General features: G+C 39.9%; 1 protein-coding gene across 1 annotated transcript; it reads right to left on the reverse strand.

Annotated features, from left to right (window-relative positions):
• Positions 1-26,745, reverse strand: LOC103480603 (uncharacterized). The gene is made up of 12 exons (XM_081599988.1): positions 26,655-26,745; positions 25,591-25,687; positions 25,415-25,507; positions 24,744-24,815; positions 23,481-23,553; positions 14,020-14,236; positions 11,054-12,839; positions 9,060-9,233; positions 6,304-6,477; positions 5,755-5,801; positions 5,071-5,613; positions 1-430 (listed from the first exon to the last, which is right to left on the reverse strand). The coding sequence occupies exons 2-12, from the start codon at positions 25,659-25,661 to the stop codon at positions 81-83; spliced, it is 3,600 nt and encodes a 1,199-aa protein (XP_081456114.1). The 5' UTR covers positions 25,662-25,687; positions 26,655-26,745; the 3' UTR covers positions 1-80.
• Positions 26,746-27,003: the final 258 nt, after the last annotated feature.

Here is a 27,003-nt window from a genome sequence, read left to right on the forward strand (position 1 = left end):
AAAAAGGTGCTTTGAAAATACTTTTATTTACATGTTATGATAATCTAAAAACATATATTGGGTGAAACTCTAGGTTTCCTTTATCTTAGAAAGAATGATGAGCACCAGGACTTGGTAGCCCGACTCCTGAACCCAAATCCAGGATAAAGAGGTTCAGTGAATTTGGTGTTGAAGGTGTAGATGTGGATCAGTGTGTTGTCTGAAGAGACTCTGTAGAAAGACAGAGTCCCAGCAGGACAGTCCACATACACAGCCACTCTGCCAGAGACAGAAGAGGAGGATGAACACTTATAAACTTTTTTACAGTCGTGATAGACAGCATAACCATCATCTGAGCAGATTAGACACCAGGAGTTATCATTAAATCCAAACCAGGAGTCATCAGTCTGTTCTTTTCTTTGGATTCCTTTGTAACTCAGTGATACATAGACTTTTGCGCAACAGAAAAGCACAGGTTAAAATGAAACGTTTGTGTCTGTTATTCATTTATATTTTTACAACACAAGACAATCTTATCTTATTATCAGCTAGGAATGCTATGGCAGACCGTTTTAATATTTAATCGGTTTCGTCCGCTTAACTCTACATCCCAGATATCTAAAAAGAACTACATTTTGACTATTCTGAATAGTAATTTAGGATATTTGCGATGCTGACTTGTAAAAGTAACAATTCAAGACCTTCAGTTACATTTTGATGTATTTTAGCAAAGCCTTAAATATTAAATGTCATCATCTGAAGGGTCACACAATTATAACTTAAGATATCTTGAGCTTTTTACGACTAGTTAAAATAGATTTTTTTGGATTTCACAATATAGAAATAGCTCAGTAATGTGGGCCATGTGGAGAATGCAAGCTCAACATACTTGAAGCATAAGAAATCTGGAAAAAATCAAATTAAATTTCCAGTTTACTTGATTAAAAACATTGTGTGTTTTAAGTGCACACAATGCACTTAAAAACAGCTTACAAGAACAAAAAGTGCTCCTGTCAACCTATTCTCAAGGTGAAAATTGTACCTTTTCAAAATGCTTTATTCATTTTTTTTTTCAATGAAATTTAAAAATGCTATGTCAACAATAGATGATTACAGAATAATTATTCAAGATATCTGAAAAGAAAAGATATACCTTAGAAGGAATTTTAGTTTATCCAAAATACATTTTCAGATCTCTTAAGTTAGTTTTGCCTGGCATTATTTTTCTTTCATAATATCTATATTTAAATTTGTACAAGTCAAGTCCTAAAGGCTACCTTATCTAAAAATACATTTAAGACTTCTTGAACAATTATGTAATTTAAGACGTATTTAATTAGAATTATGACTAGTCAGAACAAAAAGCAAGATATCTCAAATTTAGTTTAAAACTATCCATCCATCCATCCATCCATCCATTTTCTTCTGCTTATCCGGGGTCGGGTCGCGGGGGCAGCAGCTTCAGAAGGGAGGCCCAGACTTCCCTCTCCCCAGCCACTTCTTCCAGCTCCTCCGGGGGAATCCCAAGGCGTTCCCAGGCCAGCCGAGAGACGTAATCCCTCCAGCGTGTCCTGGGTCTTCCCCGAGGCCTCCTCCCGGTGGGACGTGCCCGGAACACCTCACCAGGGAGGCGTCCAGGAGGCATCCTTACCAGATGCCCGAGCCACCTCAACTGGCTCCTCTCGACGTGGAGGAGCAGCGGCTCTACTCTGAGTCCCTCCCGGATGACTGAGCTTCTCACCCTATCTCTAAGGAGAGCCCAGCCACCCTGCGGAGGAAACCCATTTCGGCCGCTTGTACCCGTGATCTCGTTCTTTCGGTCATGACCCAAAGCTCATGACCATAGATGAGGGTGGGAACGTAGATCGACCGGTAAATCGAGAGCTTCGCTTTTTGGCTCAGCTCTCTCTTCACCACGACGGACCGGTACAGCGCCCGCTTCACGGCAGACGCTGCCCCAATCCGCCTGTCGATCTCCCGCTCCCTTCTTCCCTCATTCGTGAACAAGATCCCCAGATACTTAAACTCCTCCACTTGAGGCAGGACGACCCCCCTGACCCGGAGAAGGCACTCTACCCTTTTCCGGCTCAAGACCATGGCCTCGGATTTGGAGGCACTGAGCCTCATACCGGCTGCTTCACACTCAGCCGCGAACCGCTCCAGCGAGAGCTGCAGATCACGTTCCGATGAAGCCAACAGGACCACATCATCCGCAAAAAGCAGAGATGCGATCCTAAGGCCACCAAAACAGATCCCCTCAACACCTCGGCTGCCCCTAGAAATTCTGTCCATAAAAGTAATGAACAGAATCAGTGACAAAGGGCAGCCTTGGCGGAGTCCAACTCTCACCGGAAACGAGCCCGACTTACTGCCGGCAATGCGGACCAGACTCTGACACCGGTCATACAGGGACCTGACAGCCCGTATCAAAGGGCCTGGTACCCCATACTCCCGGAGTACCCCCCACAGGGCCCCCCGAGGGACACGGTCGAACGCCTTCTCCAAGTCCACAAAACACATGTAGACTGGTTGGGCGAACTCCCATGCACCCTCCAGGACCCTGCTGAGGGTGTAGAGCTGGTCCAGTGTTCCACGACCAGGACGAAAACCACACTGCTCTTCCTGAATCCGAGGTTCGACTATCCGACGGACCCTCCTCTCCAGGACCCCTGAATAGATCTTACCAGGGAGGCTTAAGAGTGTGATCCCCCTGTAATTGGAGCACACCCTCCGGTCCCCCTTTTTAAACAGGGGGACCACCACCCCAGTCTGCCAGTCCAGGGGAACTGCCCCCGATGTCCATGCGATATTGCAGAGTCGCGTTAGCCAACACAACCCCGCAACATCCAGAGCCTTAAGGAACTCCGGGCGGATCTCATCCACCCCCGGGGCCCTGCCACCGAGGAGCTTTTTGACCACCTCGGCGACCTCGTCCCCAGAGATTGGAGAGCCCAGCCCAGAGTCCCCATGCTCAGCTTCCTCAACAGAAGGCATGTTGGTGGGATTGAGGAGGTCTTCGAAGTATTCCGCCCACCGGCCCACAACGTCCCGTTGACTAGTTGACTAGTTTAAAACTAGTCATAATTAAATTATTGATATCAGAGATATATGTTTCAGATGGCGAGTAATTCATGGTAGGTATCTAGAATTGGAGCCTCCATAAACCTTAAAATTAAATCTGATTCAATTTGATTAAATTAAAAAATATATTTGATTTATCCAAAAGGGAAAATAAATCTTGTAACTAATATTAATTCAAGATTCCTCAAAAAGTTGTTGATGGTGATAGCTGTTGGCAGGAAAGATCTAGTATAGCAATTTGTGTTGCATCAAATTTGAAGAAGCTCCCAACTGAAGACCCTCAGGTTTTTTGTTGTTATTGTTTTTTACATTTTAAATAAGACGATGCTGAGGGTTTTTTTCATAATCTTGATTATATCTAAAATCCTCCTTTGCACCATCATCTTTGGACCAGCCTCTCCAGGGTCTCCATCAGATCTAAGGTCAGTGCTACCAGCCTGTAGTTGCTGAGGGTCTTTGGATGTCTGGTCTTTGGCACTTATACACATGAGATCTTCCACAGTCTTTGGTATTTTTCCCAGACTCACAGTGACGGGTCTCGGCACTGGACTTCAAATAATAAGTTCAGCAAACATGCAGTTCCACCAGGAATGGTAGAAAAATCAGCATCCAGTCAGCTGCATATAAATCCAAGTAGGAGGAATCTCCACTTATTTTCCCATCAGCTGTTTGTGGTGCATTCAGGTACAGCAGGGACTCCAGACTAGGATGTGGAAAGATCAAAACAACTCCAAAGTAATTTAAATGTATTTTATTGTCAAATATAGAGAATGCCTCATTTAAAAATCTGTTAACATCAACAAGGAATCTTTTCAAGTGGTTATATTGTGGCCAGTTAATTTTAGAAATTAAGAGATTCTTTGTTTACCTCTCACCAAAGTAAACAAAAAAATTTTTCTTGATTAAAGCTAAACAAAAAATTTATTTTAAAACTGGAAGACAAAACTGGGAGACCCAAACCTACACTAAACAAACTAATATAATATAAACAATGCAATGCAGATATAAATAAAATGCCATAAAAAGCTAAATTTCATACAGTATTGCAAGATTTGTGTTCCACTTATAGTAACATATCAATATTGAAAAATATTGTCAAGTGTTTTACTCCCTTCATGTCGCTAACTTGTTAGTTTAATCACAGGAAAGACTGGCTAGTTTTATTACATTGGAATATGGTACAATTCAAACAAACATGTGAACAATGAAGGTAGACATTATATTGACTTCAGCAGCTGACAAAATACTTCTTAACCGGTTTTCACACAATTAGATAAGAAAGGTGAACATAAGGAAAAAACGTCAAGAATTAAGAATCAAGATGTCTGGTAAGAACATTGGATGCATCTGTTGAACTAATCTCTATTCTCTCACATCTTGAAATGGAAATAACTATGATTTGTTTTATCACTGAATACACTCTGAATCTTAGCAAAACCTCGTTAGAACGGTTATTTAAAATGTTGCTGCAGGGTTCTGACAAAATCCTTCGAGTTTTAAAATATAACTCCAATCTTCATGGAACAACATTGGCTGATAATTTACTTCAAAGTGCAACTTAAGATTATTTTTCCAACTTCTTTGACAGGCACCAGATAATATCAGAGGACTTCTGCACCCATTTATCAATAATATAATACATTTCATCTGAAAGCACTTTTCAAATCACTCAAGATACCAAACAAAAAATCATTGAGGTCCTGTGATCAGGGCCTGGTTCACTAAGATGAAGACAAAAAGAAGCTTTTAGTTCAGTGGCTTCTTCTCTGAAACTTTCTTCCTTCAGAATTTCTGCTGTCTTTTAAAAGACAGCTTTTTTTAAATCAATAAATCTCTTATTTATTTCTTCTGTGTTCTTTATGCACTCCTGGAGAACATGCCTAATTTCACATTAGACACTAGTTTATTGTGAAGCTTTTTGTGATTTTTAAAAGGTGCTATGAAAATAATTTTGCTTACATGTTATGTTAATCTAAAAACATATCTTGGGAGAAACTTTTGGTTTCCTTTAACTTAGAAAGAATGATGAGCACCAGGACTCAGTAGTCCGAGTCCTGAACCCAAATCCAGGATAAAGAGGTTCAGTGAATTTGGTGTTGAAGGTGTAGATGTGGATCAGTGTCTCTGAAGAGACTCTGTAGAAGGACAGAGTCCCTGCAGGACAGTCCACATACACAGCTACTCTGCCAGAGACAGAAGAGGAGGATGAACACTTAAAAACTTTTTTACAGTCGTGCCAAACAGCATAACCCTCATCTGAGCAGATTAGACACCAGGAGTTATCATTAAATCCAAACCAGCAGTCATCAGTCAGTCCTTTTCTGTTGATTCCCCTGTAACTCACTGATACATAGACCCTCCCACTCCACTCAACCTCCCAGTAACAGCGACCAGTCAAATCATCAGTACACAGCAGCTGACAGAGATCAAATCTGTCTGGATGATCAGGAAACGGCTGCTCCTCTTCTTTCATAAGTTTCACCTTCCTGTTGTCTTCAGATAATTTTAGGTGTTTGTTTATGGTGTTCAGGTCGACTGTGAGAGAACAGGAATCTAAACGACAAGATAAACATGATTCAGCTTGAAGAACTGATCAATAAATTGATCATTTTAATAAATGGGTGATCTGAACCCATTTATGTGATTTCATGTGATTTTATTTTTTGTCATAAATCACATGAAAAACACACTTACACTTCTTCAGATCTGGTGTTAACCACTGGACTCCAGCAGAATCCAACCTGGAAGAGGCAAGAGATTCACATCAGCCACATCAGTGACTTTTTTATGTCGTATAGGTGGTTTTTATGCAAGAGTGGGGAAAAGACAGTCCGTTCTAAAAAAAGAGTGCAGCTTAGTTTGTAACAACCCATCTATAGGATACAGCAATAATGTGAGAGAAGGGTTAGGTTTTTTTTTTTTTTTTTTTGCTTTCAAACCATCATTATCACCTAGTTACAGTTAAACATTTAGTTAGTTAAGTTGTCGTGCTGTGTCACATAATATGAATTAAAATTTGGTGGTAATGTGGCAAAATGTGGAAGAAAAAGAATACTTTAACAAGATGCTTTAACTAGTTTCATTGTGGAAATAAATTGGTAGTGGACTGGATGCTTTACTAAGGAATTGTAATGGTATGTAATTGATGATGCTAGTAATGTGTATTTATCACATTGGCTGATTACGGCTGTATCCAGTATCTATCAGTAAAGCATTGTGTAGCTGCAGTCGAGGTTTCCCTACCTCAGAGTCTCCAACTTCCAGGCTGCATCATCCAGTCCAGCTAACAAAGGCTGAGCTCCTGTCTCTCCTGGATGATTGTAGCTCAGGTCCAGTTCTCTCAGGTGGCTGGGATTCAGCATCAGAGCTGAGGCCAGAGCAGCAACACCTTCCTCTGTGATCAGACAGCCAGAAAGCCTGCAGATAAAACAAACATAACTTATTCCAAAGCAATGCAAAAACTTTTAGTAATAATACCCTGCAAAAGACTGACGACCTGCCTGCTTATTTTTAATCAGCAATTTGCAGTGACTTGAAGTTTCTCATGATTACAGCAGCAGTGGAGAAGAAATGGTATAAATATGGAAAGCTCAGGTGTCATATAATAGCACATCTATACCAGGACATTTGTGTATTCAGCATCCTTGACCTCAATCATCCTTTTTGTCAGACAAATTTTTAGCTTCACGCTTTTTATTACAGATATTCTGTGTCAGCATTTTCTTATTATTGAAAATGAGTTTTAAAATGTTAGTGTTCCACACCAAATGCTACAGTTGCCAGCAGGTGCCACAAACAAAACATTTTTAATCATAGAAAATATAATCAAAAACCTTCAATTAGCTAAACAAATTCAACCACAAACAAAATACTGTAACCCTGGGATATAGAAGTGAAATGAAAATCACCAGAAGCAGCACAAACAACTGCAAATATGAACAACTGAAACTTGCTCAACAACATGGAAGTGCTCCAAGCCAGGTTGGAGTAGATAAAATATTAGCCACATAAATATTCATCTCTACAATATTAATGTAAAAGCCGCATGTTTTTAGCATAACAAAACTTAAAAAACAAAACTTAAACTCCTCAACAAACATGGTCTAGAGCAGTGGTCCCCAACCGCCGGTCCGTGGACCAATTGGTAGCGGGCCACGCAAGAAATAATTACATATTTCCATTTTATGTATTATTGAGTCTGGAGGATTTTTTATTTTGAAAATCCTTTAACCGGATTCTCTCGGTTACTTGCGCGCCAACATTGAGTTCACAAGCAGCAAAATGAATAAGAAACCTTTGCAAAGGTGTTACGGCCCTGGGCCTTAAGGGCTGGGCTGCATGTGTTGCTTTTGTCTGTCCTTGTGCTCCTCCTCTTTACAGGTGCTGCTGATCAGGTTCATTGGGAACACAGAGTTTTTTAACCTGGCTGTCTCCATCTTCTGGGTTGCCTTCAGCGTCCACTCTGCCACTTGGCACTTGTGGTGTTTTGTTGCCAGGCCTCAGCTCCCCTCCTTTTTGCACATTTGAGTTTGTCTTTGTTTTTGCACTTCGACACTTCCATATGCACTCATACAACACATCCAAGCGTTTGCATTACACCACTGATACTGATATCCACAATCCATTGTTGTTTTTGTTAATAAATGTTCATTTTTCTACACTTTAACCCCTGCATGGTCTCCCATTTTGTTATGACTTTGAGCCAGTCGTAACAAAAGGGGAAAAGGCCCAGAGAAGAGACAGGAGAATGGATTTATCCTGGACCGGTAGGTGAGCCCCACATTACAAGCCCGATCTGCGTAACACTCTGCGACCAGCTGCTAATGAGGCAATGAAGCTTCAAACTGCTTTACCATGTAGAGACCAAGAAGGCTGTGCATACCGTCTCGTTGCAGACTCGTTGGGACCGTCTCGTTGCAGAGAAACAAGCTCAGGGCTCCGTTAGTCAGTATTGTGAGTTAAAGTTTTCACGAAAGTAAAATGTTCGTTTTTGTGGCGCATCTGTATCTTATTTTGAAGGGATATGTAAATGTTACCATAGCGACCAGAGTCGGAGAGCGTTTGGGCAGTGGTCGAGAGGAGATGAGTAGAGCTTGTGAGTCTGAAGTCTAGTTTAGACGGCAAGATTAAAGAATTGTTGGCCGATTCTCCAAATCTCTGTGACCACAGAGCTGATAAAAGTACAACAGGTTTGATTGGTTCGTGTCTCCAAGGCAGGAGCAACACGAACCGATTCCAGTCAGGAACATCCCTATTCCAGAGGATAATTCAGTAAAAAAAACAACATAGCCGGAATTTAGAATAACCAAACACGGATGACGGTGTAGAAACAAATTGTGATAGTTTGTGGAGTCATTTTAAGAGAGAAAAGACGTAGCAAAAAGAAAAGGCGTTGGATAAAAGACGACGGGAGCAGCCGCTCTATTTGCTGCACTATGATTTGGAGGTGAATATGTTTTTTCATATCATATCTGAATAAACATAAACATATATAATAATGACATTTACATATAATAATAAAGATTTCCACATATCATCTCCGATGTCCACCGGACTCTCAGTTGCGCAATATGTAAGCTGTTTGGGATTCCCCTCTGTTCTTACGTCACCGCGCTTTCTGATTGGCTACCTGTCACATTCAGCAGGTTGTATTCTCGTTCCAAGTCAGGGAAAACCCCACAGGCTGCGATAAAAAGGCCAGTTCAGGATTTACAGGGAACACCAACATGCAGAAGGTTTATCTGACGTCCCCCCTCCCCCGGGCCGCAGCAAAATTTCCAAGTCTTGACCGGTCCGCGATAATAAAAAAGTTGGGGACCACTGGTCTAGAGTACACCACATATTTTTATGGCACAGTTGAGTTTCTCAATGAAAATACCAAGTTACAAATTTTGTCTTTTGCTGCTTTAAAAAAATCTGAGAATTTACAGACATTTTATGAATACTTTTATCAGCACATTTTCACTTTTGCTTCCTCTGATTTTAAAATTTTAACTAACCTCAGAATTTTGAGTTCACAGTTTGGACTCTTCAGTCCGTCACAGAGCAGCTTCACTCCTGAATCGCCCAGGTTGTTGTTACTCAGGTCCAACTCCTTCAGGCAAGAATCCTGAGAGGTGAGAACTGAGGACAAAGCTTCACAGCTTTTCTCTGAAAGGTTACATCCACTGAGTCTAAAATGAAAAAATAAATACAAAGAGTATTTATTATTATTATTATTATTATTATTATTATTATTATTATTATTATTATTATTATGCTTTTAATGTCAGCTGCTGCACCAAAGATTCTAAATGAGTGCAAAATTACACGCGCAGTAAGTTGCTTTATATTGGTTTATTATTACTGCCATTGTGACTGAGTCTCTGTGTGCTACCTGATGGACTAAGTCTTAGGGTCTGGTTACAGACAGATGACCTCTGGGCTGATGCACTATGGTCCTGATCTTGAAATATTCCAAAAAAGGATAATCACATCTGTAATGAGTGGCCATGTTGCAAGCAATCTACAACAACTGTGTGTGCCACTGATTGCACATTTAAAAGTGCTGCAGACCACTTTCTATTAATGAGGATTTTGCATGTGCTAGCAGCAGGCATCACAGAGAGTATCAGAGTAGTTGTAAAAGAAAATGAAGCCATAGAGTTTAAGCAGGAGTGAAAGTAGTTTTAAATTCTTGGGGGTACTATGATGAAATAAAAACATATATATATATAAAGCAGGGTAGCTCTTGAATTGCTACAAAATAAAGCTGTATCTCCCTCAGCCCACTTGACATGTTGAGATGCCATGAGACCTAAATCCTGAACATCATGGCATGGAGTGCATCCCATTGTCCATGTCTGGCATAAAGTGGTTCTATTGTTTCCATTTGTTTAATACCTAATGAGACATATTTACCGTGTTTGATGTTTGTTGTGAATGACGTATACTCACATAGAACGAGGTAATTAGTCCAAGTTTGTCGTTTATTGAACGTTCAGAAACTACAGCGGCTGAGATGCGCCAAGACAAAGGAAAACAACCCGAACAGATGATCAACTTTAAACCACTTGCATATTTTTACTCTCTGTCATTAAAGAAAGCACACCCGTTGCCATGGCAACCTCCTGCGCTCCACAAGCCGACCAGAGATTACGTTAAAATTTTCACTCCGTTACGATTTTAGATTTGCAGGCTTGATATTTATTTTTTGCAATTATTAATAAGCCTCTCATAAACACAGCGGTGGTTGATTAGTTCATTTTAAACTCCTGCTCTGCTAGTTACTTTGGTAATGGAACCGAAGCTCACAGAATTGCGCAACACCTTGTTGAAACAATAATCATTGAGATTATTATTGTTGTTGGATCATTAATTTGAACACGTTTTGTTGTTGTTCTTTAATAAAGTTACGAACGTTTTGATAAGAAGTCAGAGGAGGATGTGCTGCTCTCAGCTTCCTGGCGGCGTTCAGTTTATCACCTGATGCTGAGATCGACTCAAAACCTTCCGCAATCGACATGTTGCAGCCCGGCTCTAGCAAAGCACGAACAGTTCAGAAACAATATGAAAGAGGGATAAAGTTATTTATTAACTGATTAAGACTGTTTTAGATTGTTCTTGAAAAACGAACCAGTCACGGCTAATTAGTGGGTGCTCTCACGGCTGCACAGTGCACACTAATTTTTTACAGCAGAGAGCCGCTCCTCTCTCTTGCAGGTACTGCGTACCCCCTCTAAATCTTTTAGGGGTATGCAGTATCCTGCTGTACCCCCTTACTTCCACCCCTGAGTTTAAGGTATAATAACCCATTTCATACACATAAGTGTCTCAAAGTAATAAAACACAACAGTAAAAACATAAAAAAGCAACCTTCTATCAATGTATCTATGCTGCTTTCTCACATGGTTTTTCCCATAGTTCCCAGAGAAATGCTTCATTATTCTGCTGTTCACTGGTTTATACAATGAAATAGAAAAAAATGGATTTGATTTAATTGATCTGTACTTACACAGCTTTGCTGGAGGCTTTGACTATTGGCAGCAGCTTCAGTAGAGCTTCATCTGAAGCAGAGTACTTCTTCAGGTCAAATGTCTCAAGGTCTTTCTCAGATGATAGTAGCATGGAGTGCAGTGCTGACCACTGAGCAGGAGACAACTGGTGGGCTGAAAGACTTCCTGTTTGTAAAGATTGTTGGATTTCTTCCTCCAGAGTCTGATTATTTAGTTCATTTAGACAGTGGAACAGATTGATGCTTTTCTCAACACATAGATCATTATTCATCTTCTCCTTGATGTACTGGGCTGTGTTTTTATTAGTTGCTAAACTTTCTTCTGTCTGCATCACAAAGACTCCTAAGCGAAGCCTGTTTGTATAAAGTGAAAGACCAAGTAGAAAGCGGAGGAACAAGTCCAGGTGTCCTTTTGGACTCTCTAGGGCCATGTCCACAGCACTTCTGTAAATGTCTGTCTCTGAAGATTCATGGTTTTGTTTTTCTAAATCCTTGGATTTCATTTCCAGCAGATTGTCTCCAGATTTCATGAAGGTCCGAGGAACATGAAGAGCAGCCAGAAACTCCTGAACACTCAAGTGGACAAAGCAGAACACTTTGTCCTGGTACAGTCCTCTCTCTTCTCTGAAGATCTCTGTGAACACTCCTGAGTACGTTGAAGCTGCTTCGATATCGATGCCACACTCTGCCAGGTCTGATTCATAGAAAATCATGTTTCTTTTCAGTAGCTGTTCAAAAGCCAGTTTTCCCAGAGACTCGATCATCTTCCGGTTCTCTGGACTCCAGATTGAATCTGTCTCAGCTCCTCCATCGTACTTGATGACCTTCAGTTTGGCTTGTACCACCAGGAAGTGGATGTACATCTCAGTCAGGCTCTTTGGCAGATCTTCTCCATCTTTCTTGTTCAACATGTCTTTCATAACTGTAGCAGTGATCCAGCAGAAGATTGGGATGTGGCACATGATGTGGAGGCTTCTGGATTTCTTTATGTGAGAGATTACTAATCTGGCCTGCTTCTTATATTTAAATCTTTTAGTGAAGTACTCGTCTTTCTTTAGGTCAGTGAATCCTCTGATCTCTGTCATCATGCCAACAAACTCAGCAGGGATCCGGTTGGCTGCTGCAGGCCGTGTGGTTATCCAGAGGTGAGCTTTGGGAAGCAGGTTCCCTCTGATGAGGTTTGTCAGAAGAACATCCACTGAGGTGGACTTTCTTACATCTGTCAGGATCTCATTTTTCTTGAAGTCCAGTGGAAGTCGACTCTCATCCAAGCCATCAAAGATGAACACAACCCTTAACTCTTCAAACCTGAAGATTCCTTTGGTTTCACTAAAAAAATGGTGAACAAGCTCCACTAAGCTGAACTGTTCATCTTTTAACAGATTCAGTACTCTGAACATGAATGGAAATATGAACTGGATGTCCTGGTTGGCTTTGTCTTCTGCCCAGTCCAGAGTGAACTTCTGAGTCAGGACTGTTTTCCCAATGCCAGCCACTCCCTTTGTCATCACTGTTCTGATTGGTTCATCTCTTTCAGGCAAGGGTTTAAATATGTCTTCATGTCTAATTTTAGTTTCTGGTCTGTCTGGTTTCCAGGACACTGCTTCAATCTGTCTGACCTCATGTTCACTATTGACCTCTTCTGATCCTTCCTCTGTGATATAGAGATCTGTGTAGATTCTATTCAAAACAGTGGACTTTTCTGATTTACCAATCCCTTCAAACACTTGTTTAAACCTCTTCTTCATATTAGACTTTAGTGTTTCTTGGCATGTGGTGAGTGATCCTTAAAGAATGCAAACAAAGCAAAACAATTAAAATGTTTTTTTCACTTGTTTTGTATTTCATTTTAAAACATTATATATGTAGAATATATGTAGAAATTACACAAATGTTTCTGATTAATTCATTTTTATAAGTCATGAAACAAAGCATTTAAGAACCAATTATTTAAATCCTAATGTCTGGCCATAAGAAAAAAATGCCACCTGAATATAATTGAAGAAAATATGAGCTTCCTACACCTACAGGATGGTTACTCTATATCCAACTGATGCAATGAGTAGCTTCTTATTTTTTAAACAGCCATGTGAAAAGACACATTCTAATGTTGTGGAAAAGATGCTAGTCTGTTTTAGAAAGGTAAAATCATTGGTATCAAACAGAGGAAACATCTAAGGAGATCCACAGACTACTAAAGTAGGGTTAAAACTGACTAACACATTATTTAAAAATGGAAGGAAACAAAACCCTGAATGACTGTAATTGGTGATCACTTAAGTTATATATTTTGCGCAGCTGTGATGTATACTGAACCTTTAAGTGTTCAGTTAAATAAAATCAAAGGAAAAAAATCAATAGAAGTCAGGCGTAAGAATGAGGATTCCCACAATCTGAAGGGAACTCAAGGGTACTGAACAGATAACGTTTAATCAATTATTTTAACTGGAGAAAACGGTTTTAATTTGTAAGGCAGCATAAAGGTAGCACTCTATAGTGACATAAGGTCAATTGATCTGATGAGTCCAAATTTACTCTCTTCCAGAATGATAGGAACATCAGGGTAAGAAGAGAGGTAGATGAACAAACAAGATGTTCTCCACCTCCATTAAGACTCCTCTCTGTGGTACTAAAATGAGATTAGACCCACCTAAAGTAGAACCACATATGCTTCTTCAACAATGCTGAAGAAGCATATGAGAGAAGGAGGCATCATATGGCATCAATGAACTAGAAGTTCACACAGTAACCAACCAGTACATATAACATTGAAGACAAAGACTCAAATTTGTGTAAGTTTTAAGAATTGAACTGTACTTGTCCCAGACATGATCTATACCTATTGGCTAAATATCCTTAATGTCCTCCATTAAAACCAAACTAACTCTAACATAAGGAATGAATTGAAAGATAAATTTACTTATCAATCTTCCTGCATTATTAACTCTCTAGAGAAATCATCTTACTGGTTTGAAGACTCTTAACCAGCTGCTCCTGGTTCATCCTCCTTAGGAAGTGTTGTATGATCTTCTCAAGAGCTTTTCTGCTCCTCTTCATTTGCTCTTTATCTTCACCCTCATCATCCTCATTCCCCTCTAGACCTTCTGGGGAATCTGAACCCAGAACCATTTGAATATTCTCCAGCTCATTCTCCACAAAAGTGAATATGTTCTTCTTAAGCTCCTAAAACAGAAAAATAATATAACATACAATGAAATCATTAAGGTGGTGGACGTGATGAAGTTCGCTCGCCCCTCTTACCCCCCTCACCTTCTCCAAATCAGACAAAATTGGTGTCAAACGTTTGCGCAACAAAAATTTTCATTTGAGATGCTATCATTTTAAAGATAAAAAGGAATGCTTCTAGAGGTCATGAAAGGTCAACCAGCCCCCACATGACCCCCCACACACACCATCTTCAAATTAGACAAAATGGTGTAAGTCAACAACCAGGGGTCAGCCACTCCCCTGCCCCGCTCACATTTAAATGTATTTATTTATTTGCACAAACTCAGCTTGGCTAAGTTGGTGCTTGTTTCGCAACAAAAAAATGTCATTTGTGCAGCTTTGGCTTTGAAGATGTCAAATCAGATACCAATTTTGTCTGATTTGAAGAAGGTGGAGGGGCAACTTCACTCAGTTAAAGGGTGGATACTATATATTTTTCAGTAAATGTATGTAATCAGAAACGGGTTTAAATCTGTATGAATCACAGAATAAAAGGAAGACAACTAGCAGGAAAACAACTGACTTTCTATCCAAAGAGGGTGGGGCTAAGGTGATGTCACTAATTGATCTTGTGATTGGGGTCTGATAGGTATTTCCTAGAACCTACATAAAAGAACCACAGACAACGTATATGAATTTATGACTAAACTTCTGCAAGCAAAAGGAGAAGACTCTGTCAACTGCTTCTCAGAGCTGTTCACAGAGCGTTCTGCTTCTCTTTGGATACAGCTTGTCTTTTATTCTCAAACTTCAAAGAGGGAGGATAGGCAAGATAGACAGCAGAGGAAAAACAGCAAAGGTCGTAAAACATTTTACCTAAACAAAGCAAAGGTCGTAAAACAATTTAACATCTGGCCCCTGATCTGAGCCCGGTTCAAATCTCGGTCAAACTGTTTCACATGAAGATAACAGGCAGCTGTGACTTCCAGGTCAGTTCACACATACAGTTTAAACAAGAGAACACTTTAACCTGAAACAAAATGATAATACCAAAAAATCTCTAACATTCCCCCCTTTTTATCATTTTACCATGTGTGTAAACCCTATTCAAAAGCCAAGCATAGAAAAGAAAAGAAATAAAATAGAACCAATAAATGCAAGAATGTTTTTTTTTTTTTTTTGTTCCCTAGTCTAAACATAAAAGTTACACAATGACTAAATTAATATAATGAATAAATGAAATGAACAAAAACAAAAGAAAGAAACAGCAAAATAAACCAAATGCAGGTGTCTCATCACTAGCACCACTTGTTTTCACATTTTCGGTGTAGGCGTCATAAAACATTTGATTCCATCTGTTTATTAGTTACAGGACATCGTCATACATTTTTTTTTTTTTTCATCTTCATCTCTCTGAAGAGACATGTAATCTTCATCGGTGTCAGAGATTACCCTGACCATCTGATAGTTGATCATGGCTGTGTTAAATGTCTTTAGCATCATGCTACGAAGGCATGACATGATGCAAGTTGTAAACAGGCAAAAAAGAATCAACACAGTCAGAATTGGTGTAACAATCTTCAACAGTAAAGTCCACCACGGCCCAGACGTGAACCAAGACAGAAAGTCAAAAGGATGTGATCCTTTCGTAGCACCGTCTACACAATGTTTAAGTTCCTCCAGGCCATGTAGAGCATCAGAAATAGTTCCACCAGCTCCTGTTTCATCCGGAACAAATGTACAGCACGCTGGGCCAATGATTTTACAAACACCTCCCTGAGAGGCTGTGAGCAGGTCAAGCACAACACGATTTTGCAAAACCATGTTTCTCAGTTCAGTCAGCCCTCTCATGGAGCCGTCTGCCAGCCGGTGTGCGCTGTTGATGAGTTGCAGTAATCCATATCTGTTGATTTCAACGTGGTCCTGAACTTCTCCTAATCCAACTCCTGGGAACATGCTCTGCATGAACTTTTCACCTCCGGTCCAGATCTTGAATTTCCCATGGAACTCCAGTGTCCGTAGTGAGGCCTCTGGCATAACTGCATGCTTGGAGCGGGCAGCTAAGCTCCATTTCCTCACAAGAAGTACCAGTCTGCCATCACCGTGAACCATAGTCTCCTGGCACTATGGCACTGCACAGCGTTGTCTCCTGTTTCCTCTTTGTCTTATGCGTGATGTTGAAACTCCTCTCCTGAAGCAAGTTGTCACAGTCTAGGTTGTCCTTCCAGACTTTGCAGTGTGGAGTCATCCTTTGACCCCTACAGGCGATGCAGTTGATGTAATCCGGTGTCGTTTCGCAGTGGGTGTAAACTCTGTTACACAAGTTCCAAGGTAACATTCCAAGAGAAACGTGTCCGTTGTTGAACACGCAGCTCCTCAGAGACCCGGGTTTAGCTCCTGCTAAAGAAATGGTCTCTGGTATTTTCCATGCGGTTAGTGGAAATGGAAATACGTCAGCATTAAAGGAACAGTTCATAGATCCAAAAAGTTCCTTCACGGCATCTCCTATCTGAAGTAGAACAGAATAGTCATTTTTACACCATTTGCATCCCTTTGGCATGGGGACGCTTAGTCGTGGTTGTGTGCTCAGGCCATAGAGACACATCTGTTTGTCATCCGTGATGTGTCCTACACGCAGACCTGAGTTGTGTGTGGCGATTGGCAGCTGCGCACACACATAGCAGTTCACAGCATGTCCCTCGTACGCGGTTCTATTCATTAGTTTCCACCACAGGTTGATGCTGCAGTCACAGCGCAGTAGAAGATCCATCTGGCATATGGAGTCCCCATTGCTGCTCGGTGCACAGAGATGTCAGAACCCCCAACCTAAAGACGGGGAATCTTAAGCGTTTCTTCACCGGGTTTGAGACGAGCTACCCTAAAAAAATAGCCCCCCTTTGAAGTCCGGCCTTCCTCCCTCCGCCTACTTAGGGGTTCAAACACTCTCTGCAGCTTGCAGGGACTGAGATGTATCCAGCTGGTCTTTACGACTGTTGGTGACCTTTATGTAGACCCAGTTTCCTGGCTGGATGGGGGTGGTTTTATTTATTTCCTGTAGAGGAGAACAGTCAGACGGCAGTAAATTTGCATTTAACACCTCTTTCTGTTTCAGGATCCTGATCATATAATCTACCAATGTTTGTTCTTCATCAGCTTCTGTAAGTCTGGAGCAAACAGAGGCAATATGTAAGCTCTCCCATAAATTTTGTCAAAAGCAGGCTTTGCTGGAACTACTTCAACTCTTTTAGAAAAAGCATCAATCATCACCAAACAATATTTATGTGGTCCACTTTGTGTGAGTTCAATAAAGTCCATATGCGTTGTTTGAAATGGATGAGGGTTTTGGGAAACTTCCTCTTCTTGGTCTAATGTTTCCTTGAGGATTGTTTCTGACACAAACTGGACATGCAGTACAAAAAATTTTTTTAAGTAAGAATTTAATCCATATGTGGTAATGTGGTAAATGCTGTTGTAGCATAGAGACCATCCCCCTGTTGACACATGACAATGTCCATGTGTCAAAATTGCTGCCGCTCTAAATAGAGATTTTGGAAGGACCGACTTCTATTTACTGAAAAAATGTTATCATCATTCAGTGTCGCCCCTTTAGTTATCCACATTTGTTTTTCTGCGTTTGGAGCATTATCTTGCATGTCTTTTAACACAGCTTTGTCTATTACTTGAGGATCTTCTATCTGTATTGAGAAATTGTCTCCCCCATGCTTCCCAGTTGCAGCTTCCTTTGCTACTTTATCAGCTAATCTATTGCCATTTGAAACCTCATCCTGTTCCGTGGTGTGCGCTGCACACTTACAAACTGCTAGTTCAGCTGGTAAATGTATGGCCTGCAAAAGATTCTTAAGCAAGGATGCATGGGTGACTGGTTTCCCTGTAGATGTTATCAAATTCATCAAAGCATAACTCTTTCTAAATAAAAATGACCATCCTGAAATTAAACCAAAACCTCAAATCCTCTAATTTTCCATTTCTTTTTGAATTTATTGACTATCAATCAAATTTGGATTAAAATGTTCTAGACTGAAGTCTAGAAAATGTTGCTTTTAATCACAATCATCATTTTTAGTAGCCGTTTACAAGGTTGCTTAAAGTCTCAGACTTTCACTTAACCTCGCATTTCAGACAAGGTAACAATGTAAGTTTTTTATAAAAAATTAAATGGTCAATAATTTTATCCGTTACTCAATTTAGCAGAAAAATTTCTCTCGTCTCAAAATAATTGTCATTCATCCCAATATAAAACACACAAACACAATCCCAATCAATTTATAGATTCTTTATATAATTAAACTCTAAGTTAAGCGTTTCAGTTAAATGCAAAGAAATACTCCATAGTATTTCAACACTGCAATATCAATTAAGTTCAACACTTAGATATGTTTAATTTAGTTCCAAACTTGTATATTTATTTCAAAGAAAATAAAACATTTGCAAATCATTATTAGTTTTGAATCTAAGAATTTTAGTTGGTGTAATTTAGCCGTATCACACTCAGTTTTTTTTTTCTTAACTTTTAACCATTACAGTTTTTTCCTTCACAGTTTCCCAATCTATGGCTCGTGGGCCCTAAAAGGATCACTGGTCCTTCTGTTAAGGACTGAGTTAATGGGTACAAAATGAAAGATTTTTATTTAACATTGTACCTTAAAACCTTCAAAATGTTCTTTTCTAAATAGATAATTCCTTCCTGCTAGTAAGTAAGCAAACAAGTCCTCATTACAGTAGCAGTGTGTGTCACAGCAGTGTGTGTGTATAACTTATCTGCATTTCTCCTTTCTGTCTTGCTTCTCGCTTCCCCCTCCTGCTGCTGGCGTCGCTGCAGCTGGTCCTCCCTCTGTCTCTTCTCCAGCTCCCTGTCAGTCCAACTGGCTCTGGTGTTGGATTATGTATAAGTTGTCCAGACCGTCCCTTAGTCCACCAATGAAACAAGCGGCAAACAGTTCAGTTTGCTTTCTTTTTCCAAACGTCTAGCAGGACTCCATACAGTAGTTTTGCTGCATGGCAGTTCCCAGATGTCAAGGAATTAGGACCAGTGGACACTTTATTGCCTTCAGTGTCCAGTTGGTAGAAATCGTCCTGTCCTTTTTCGCTTCTTTATCAACTGGCTGGTGATAAAGGAGGGAGTCATCTGATTGGCAGGACAGATCTGAGCTGAGGTCAGAGGTCAGACGCAGCGCAGCGAGGCTCAGACAGAGGAAAAGGAAAGAAGCAAATAAGAGTCAATTATAACTTTCTTTACTTTTCATCGTATAGCTTTTAGCCACTTATTATCCAACTTTTTAAGAAGTCATAAACCATTTCCTTATTCAAACACATATAAACATGAAACATGTTAAAAGCTGTAGTCTCTTTCATCATGTTCACCATTAACTTGTAAAATGTAGAATGTAAGTTTAAGTTAACTTCATCTAAGACACGTCTCACCAGAGAACAATGGATTTCTCTAAATTTGTTGATCTCAGTGCTGCAGACTGTGAAGTCAGCGGGCAGCCCTCCTCTCAAGGCCTAAGAGTTACGAGGCTGGACAATGTCCAGGTCGGTACCTTACTCTGACCGCTGACCCCTCCAGATAGACAGCTAAGAATCATTTCACCAAGTTGGTGTTATAATATTATTCCGACACAATACATTAAACATTGTTCTCTGAGGACAATTTTATTATTTAGTTTTATTTTTCAGCTTCTCCTCCTTCAGGAAAGTCATGATTCCACTTTTAGCATACAAAGAAGTTGTTCCCATGTTGTTATTTCAGTGAGACCTCTCTTTACTGGTTTTTCTTTAAAGGTGTAGGAAGCTCAAAAAGAAAAACAAAACAAACATCAGTATTTCTTAAAACAAATTATTTCTCACTTGTGAGGTTTAAACCTAACATTAGTAGCATTAAAAATTATTTTGCATACGTTGATTTCTTACAGGAATTCAATTTCTTTTATGGTTTTACTTAACGTCTTAAACTGCATGCACATGTCTCTAGCATTTCATCAATTTGGACTGGGGGTTTGTGTTTTTGGGGTGTGGTAGAGTCTGATCATGCTGAAGATTTCTCCTATTTGTGGTCTCCTCACTCCACCACCCCTCTTGTCGCCCCGTGCAACATTCTTTGAAGGGCAGTTTCTTGCCCAGTGACCAATATTGCCACAAATCCAGCAGCCTTTTGAATACCGTAGATTTTGTGGGGTGTTATTTTGGGGTCTTCGCCTATCGTGACCTCCTCTGCCTCTGCCTCTTCCACGGCCTTTTGTCCGGTCGTTGGAAAAGGCAGAGGTATATAAACCTCCAAATTTCTCCAGGTGAAAAACATCTGATCCTTTCACAGCTTTCCTGACCTCTTCTAAGGTACAGGGTCTAAAGATATATAAGTTTTGTGTCCCTTCCTTTAGGGAAGGATACAGTCGTGTTGCTGGAACAGCAGCGGCTGATACTGGGGCAGACGGAGCTGCTGAAGCAGCCAGGGGAGAGGTGGCTGCAGGAGCTTGCTCTCCCTGCACCGCTGCAGCATTCCGTGTGCTTGGAATTACTTTATTTTCTTCCTTCTCTATAATTAAGTTTTTAGATTCATTTAACCATAATTTAGCACACCTCAGCTCATTCTCCTTTTTTTTTTTTTTTTTTATTCCCATTTTTCTTTCTACACTACTCTCCAAAATTCCCACAATTGTTTGCCATTGATCGATTTTTAGCTTTCCATCTATTTTATATTTCTTTCTCCATTTTTTCATGTGTACAGTGCTACCAGGAAACCTGGACAGCATGTACTTTTCATCCCCATCGGCGCCCTTACCGAGTGATGAATTACAAGAATGTTTATTTCCCATATTTAAAACACTTGCAATTTCAGCTTAAAAATATTATTTATTTGAAATTATTTAAATTTGGTCCAGGTTCGTTGACTCCTAGGGAGTCCTATGAACTGGAGATCTTTTCAGTGGGTCAGCAATTAAAATACCTTGTTGTGGTATTCCCCGCTTCGACTCTTTCGAGTGGGAGAATCTTGCCTATTGCATCCACAAGAGGTTTGCTGTTTAATTCCACTGTTTTATATGAGGTAAAATACAGAGCGGTATTTAAACCTCCAATCACTCTCACACACACAAAGCAGCAGTAGCAAACCAGCAATATAAGCACAGTAATGACTACGATTTAGCGCAACATTATCTGTTTTTGCCTTGTCAGATAACTCAGCACCAGTGATATTTTACCCATCAAAAAATCAAAACCACACAGCAATGACAAGCTTCCTATCCGCCTGAGGACTTACCCTTATGGGGTCTCCTCGAACAGAGTTTTAGCAGAGCGACATCATACAAGGATTCTCAGACCTCAGAGTTTTAGCAGAGCGACATCATACAAGGATTCTCAAACCACAGAGTTTTAGCAGAGCGACATCATACAAGGATTCTCAAACCACAGAGTTTTAGCAGAGCGACATCATACAAGGATTCTCAAACCACAGAGTTTTAGCAGAGCGACATCATACAAGGATTCTCAAACCACAGAGTTTTAGCAGAGCGACATCATACAAGGATTCTCAAACCACAGAGTTTTAGCAGAGCGACATCATACAAGGATTCTCAAACCACAGAGTTTTAGCAGAGCGACATCATACAAGGATTCTCAAACCACAGAGTTTTAGCAGAGCGACATCATACAAGGGAACTCAAACCACTAAAATAGCCATTTTAAAATTCACCTACGTTTCTGTAGTTTTCGGGTTGTCCAGTCGGATCTCGTCATTCCGCCGTTGGCAGACAAAGTCGGACATGTGTCGCTGGCCCAGCGAAGAATTCTACTTCCTGGGTCTTTCTTTCCAGGTCCAATTGACTCTGGCCATGCATGGATTCAGCGCGCCTTCCTCTGCCTGACAGCGGTCGGTATGAGAGATCCCGGGTTTCGGCACCAAAATGATAGGTATTTTCCTAGAACCTACATAAAAGAACCACAGACAACGTATATGAATTTATGACTAAACTTCTGCAAGCAAAAGGAGAAGACTCTGTCAACTGCTTCTCAGAGCTGTTCACAGAGCGTTCTGCTTCTCTTTGGATACAGCTTGTCTTTTATTCTCAAACTTCAAAGAGGGAGGATAGGCAAGATAGACAGCAGAGGAAAAACAGCAAAGGTCGTAAAACATTTTACCTAAACAAAGCAAAGGTCGTAAAACAATTTAACATCTGGCCCCTGATCTGAGCCCGGTTCAAATCTCGGTCAAACTGTTTCACATGAAGATAACAGGCAGCTGTGACTTCCAGGTCAGTTCACACATACAGTTTAAACAAGAGAACACTTTAACCTGAAACAAAATGATAATACCAAAAAATCTCTAACAGGGTCAGTGGTGATCTGTTATGACACACATAAAGTTTTATGCAGCTGTGACATATAGGAAGTTATTCCACCCTGGCGAATGGTCAGATTTTGAAGTTGGCCCACACCCACATGCTTTGATGCAATAAAAACCTTTTAATAACTTAAAAAGTTTCAAACAGAAGAAAAGTGTGGCTGTAATTCCATGACCATTTCATACAATCAAAATAGAGGATGGGGGAAAGAGTAGGAACCCCTTTGGACAGGGGAGTGATGTATACTGAAATGGGACGGGGGGTCCAACAGGTACTCTGCACTGTATAAGAGGTTTGTACAAATATGAACGTCTTACGACCACATGACTATGTGCTGACTGTTTGGATTTGAACAGTTTTATAGAAGAGATAGTATGGTTACCCATAAAACATGGGAGAGACTTTATGGCTGTTTTCTGCTTGCAGCTACCGATTGAGGCTAGTAATCACACAAAGTTCGTTTTGTGGTGCCAGAAAAACATGACAGAAGTCTGATGGTCTCTGATTGGTTAGAGAGTGGACTCAGGAGCCACATTACAAGAGCCACTCCTTTACAATAATCCAGTGGCTGGATTATCCAGTGACAGATTCAGTGACTGAATCTGACCAAAAGACTGAGCAGAATTTTCAACACAGCTTCCATTTCCTTCATTGCTAATGAAGGACGTCATGTTTGGGTCACATTGTCCTGACACTAACATCGCCTACTAGAGCTATTACTCAGTGGTAATAGAAAACCACCTGCTCTGTAGAGCAGAACTGAGCCGATTCACACTGCCCTGCTAGTTGCTTTTGGAAAAGGGCCATAAGTCAGACTAACAATCCACTAGTTCACAGTTTGTAGCATAGAGATGACCATATGAACACAACAGAGAGAAAACAGTAGAAGTAAATATACAGACCATAATTATGGAGTCCAGTGATGTTTGATGCTGTTGGGCGTTCTGACCACTAGGGGCCTCTGAGATCTTCAGTCTGTGGAGGAACCATCAAGACTTTTATCACAATCCAGTTCTCCACACAAAACAGGCAAAAATAAACAAAAGTTATTTGTAGATCTGGACAGGTAATAAAATTAATCCTAAATAGCAAAGTATTGCATAGAATACCAGTGAGCTTCAACAGATTAGCCTTATACTTTGTTCTACATTTGTTTTGACCATAAAATAGAGAAAAAGGTCTGAACCTCATCAGACCAGAACACCTTCTTCTAAGAATACTCTTTCTATCTTCCCATCACTTGGTATCTGTCATCCCTACACTTAGAAATGCTAACCTTCTTCTCATCCTTCCCACCTCTATCTCTCTACCTCACCAACCGATGCGAATCATTATTTCCCTCCTTATTGTCCAACCTACCATAGGTCATTATTGGTCCTTTGTTAGGGTTTGTTACCACTACTTTCACAATATGTTGTATCTCCTGATACTCCTGTGTCTTTCTCCCACTTCTTCTTTTCTAACTTCTTTATTTCCATATGTTCCTGGACATTTTCACTCCACCACCATCTCGTTATCGACTTTACTCCTTCCAGATGATACCAAGCACCTGCTTCTCTGTCTTCCAGACCACTTTAGCTGTAGCTGTCCAGACATCTGTAAGTATCTCTTGACTACTAACTTGTCTTACCTCCACCCTGCCAACCCAACAACACTTTCTGTTTTCATTCTTCATCACCTATCCCTCTACTCCACTTCTGTTCGCCTTATTTTTCCCAGTTTCATCTTATAGACAAATCATCTTATGGTGAAGATTAACCTAACCAGCTGAAAAGTTCAAATCTAAGGCGAATCTCAAAGTGTAACCTATTCAGGACACAAGTAAAACACTCTAGCATCTAAAATACTGTCTCATGTTTGTAGGATGAGTCTTTACCAGGATACAAAAAAACATTCCAACTGTTAGGTGTGTCTGCAAAAAGAAAATATGTGCAATGAGAAAACAAACAGAGTTCTGTCACAATAGGAACTACTGCCTTTAGACACAAATAAAGACGTAATGGAAAATCTATTTAAAGTAACCTGGATATTAACAGTAAATAAATAAGGCTAGCTGGATGCTGGTAAAAACATAACTCCATCTGGGATTCCTGTATTCAGCTCATATGTAGCTGAGGTGGTTAAAATAGTTATAGGCAAAAACAAAACATTTACAAACAACTCACTCATCTGGAGATGGAGGCTGGTCTATTTCTGACTGATATCCAGATGAACAGCTGGAAAATGGATGCTGACCTCTGTCGTGTAAAACAATCATAGACAGAAAGATTTTTAAACACTGCTTTAAAAAAATACTTGATGTGGTCATAAAGTACTTTGCTTTTTGTTTTTGTTTGGGAGCTTTTTGTCCTTGTCGATATGGGAACACCTTATTAGGTTAGAACCATTTCAGCTTAATCAGACGACCAACAGCTCCCTCAAAATATAAATATGTTTTTTTGTTGTTGTTTTTTAAGGCCGAGGTTCTGGAATACGACTTTACATGTCTATATAACAAATTCATGGCATTTTTTTCCCCGCTTTTGCAAAAAAAAGTTTCAATACAGACAAACAAGAATATATAAAGCACTTCTCAAATCAGGATTTTGTAAAGTTAATAACTAAATCATGAATCAACTGTGATTAACAACATTTTCTGCTGCTGTTTTACTGAGCTCACTCAGGTCTGATCACTGACTGACCTGTTGAATTATTAAATCACCAAAGCAGAATCAGATCCTGTCTGACAAAAATACAATAAAAATATGTTTTTTTTTCTGAAAGTAAAATTGTGTCATAGTGTCATAAAGGTGAAATGCTGTATATGTTGAGATGTTTAGACAGATTTATAGCTCACCTCTTTGAAGGCTTGTTTGATTTAAAATCAACAAGATTATGTAGAGACCTGTTCTCACAGAGCTCTAGATCCAGTTCATCTTCATACTGTTTGCTGTAAGTAAAGTTGGTTGAGTCTGGATGCCTTTTTATGGACTGAGTGAAGACAAAACAGTAAAAGGCGGCCATCTGTCTCACCTCTTAGCTTTGCTCTGATTCTCAGCTTTAGGCAAAGTTTCTCCTTCTTTCTGCTCCTCACTCTGATCCATGATGCCGAGTTCAGATCCACATCAATCTGCACATTAACATTAATCCGCAGAGGATATACAATTCACTCACCTGAACTTCAGCTCAGCAAATATAGTTTTCTTCACATCGCTCAATAAAACTATTAGCTAATAAGCATTTGACAGCAGAACCAACAAACAAAGAAGCAGGAAGAGAACTGGCAAAAAAGGAAGAATATTCCTAATAAATATTTAAAAGAAATGTCATGTACCTGCCTGATTTTAAGTTTTATCTTTTATACCTATGAACATGCTCTCCAAACTGTTGATAATCATGATTAATAACTTATAATGAACAAAAGTTTCAAATTATTTTAGTCAGAATAAGTCTTGGAACCACCTGATAAACAGGAATTACTGGCCAAACAACATTCAGTCAGTCAGGTGAAGTTCTCTGAATGCCAACCTGATGCCGTGTTACAGAACAATAAACAAAAGTCACTTCAACATCTGGGGGGAAGTCAAGGCTAATCTCTGTTTACAAGGATTTTTGGACCTCTGTGAGAGGTGGGGTCATGTTCCCATTATTTTATGATTTCTGTTTTGTTTATGCCTCAAAATACCTAATAAATTTGTGGAAAAAATAAGAAACATTCCATAAAACTATAGACCTTCGCAGTGATTTCACTACTTGGGCCTGGTTACCCGACTACAGAAGATTTAAATAAAATTATTCTAACACTTTTGTAATGAGGAAATATTATGTAATTGTACTACAAATAAGAATAAAGAAACAGATTTGAAGAGACAGGAAATAGTTGGAAACTAAATCAAGTTGCAACATGTATTTGCTCTTTAAATGCACCAACTGGTTTTTCTCTCTCACCAGTCTACGATTGTTTTTATTCTGAATAAATTACCTTTACAAAATCAGAACTGACTCTAGTTCCCCATTTGGTTTAATATATGTAAAGATAATTACAAAAATTAAACCTGTAAAAGACAAGTTAAGCATCAAAGAGGCTGTTATCTTACCTTAAATCTTTCTGCTTCACAGCAACATGAAAAGTGAAAGAGTTTGATAAAGAAATATGGGGAAGTGCTGCGTCTCTGGGGCGGAGACAGTTTGTCATTACAGGTTGAGACGCACCTGTGAGGGAGGAGTTTAAGTACTGCTGATTGTTTCTAAACAGACCGGTCTTTGTGGAAAGAAACGTCATGAGGGCTGCTGTTCTATTACATTGAACATAAAAGATCAACAGGTGTCACAGCAACTACAGTCCCCATTAAACACAGTTTTTAGAGGCTGCAGGTCAACAGGTCTCGAGGTTTGAAGTTGGAGACTCCTGCTACCGGTAGATGCATCTAAAATAAGATTCATGTT

This window comes from Poecilia reticulata, chromosome 18 (genome assembly GCF_904066995.2).
Source record: "Poecilia reticulata chromosome 18, P_reticulata-male-v2, whole genome shotgun sequence".
In the NCBI taxonomy this organism is placed as follows: Eukaryota; Metazoa; Chordata; class Actinopteri; order Cyprinodontiformes; family Poeciliidae; genus Poecilia; species Poecilia reticulata.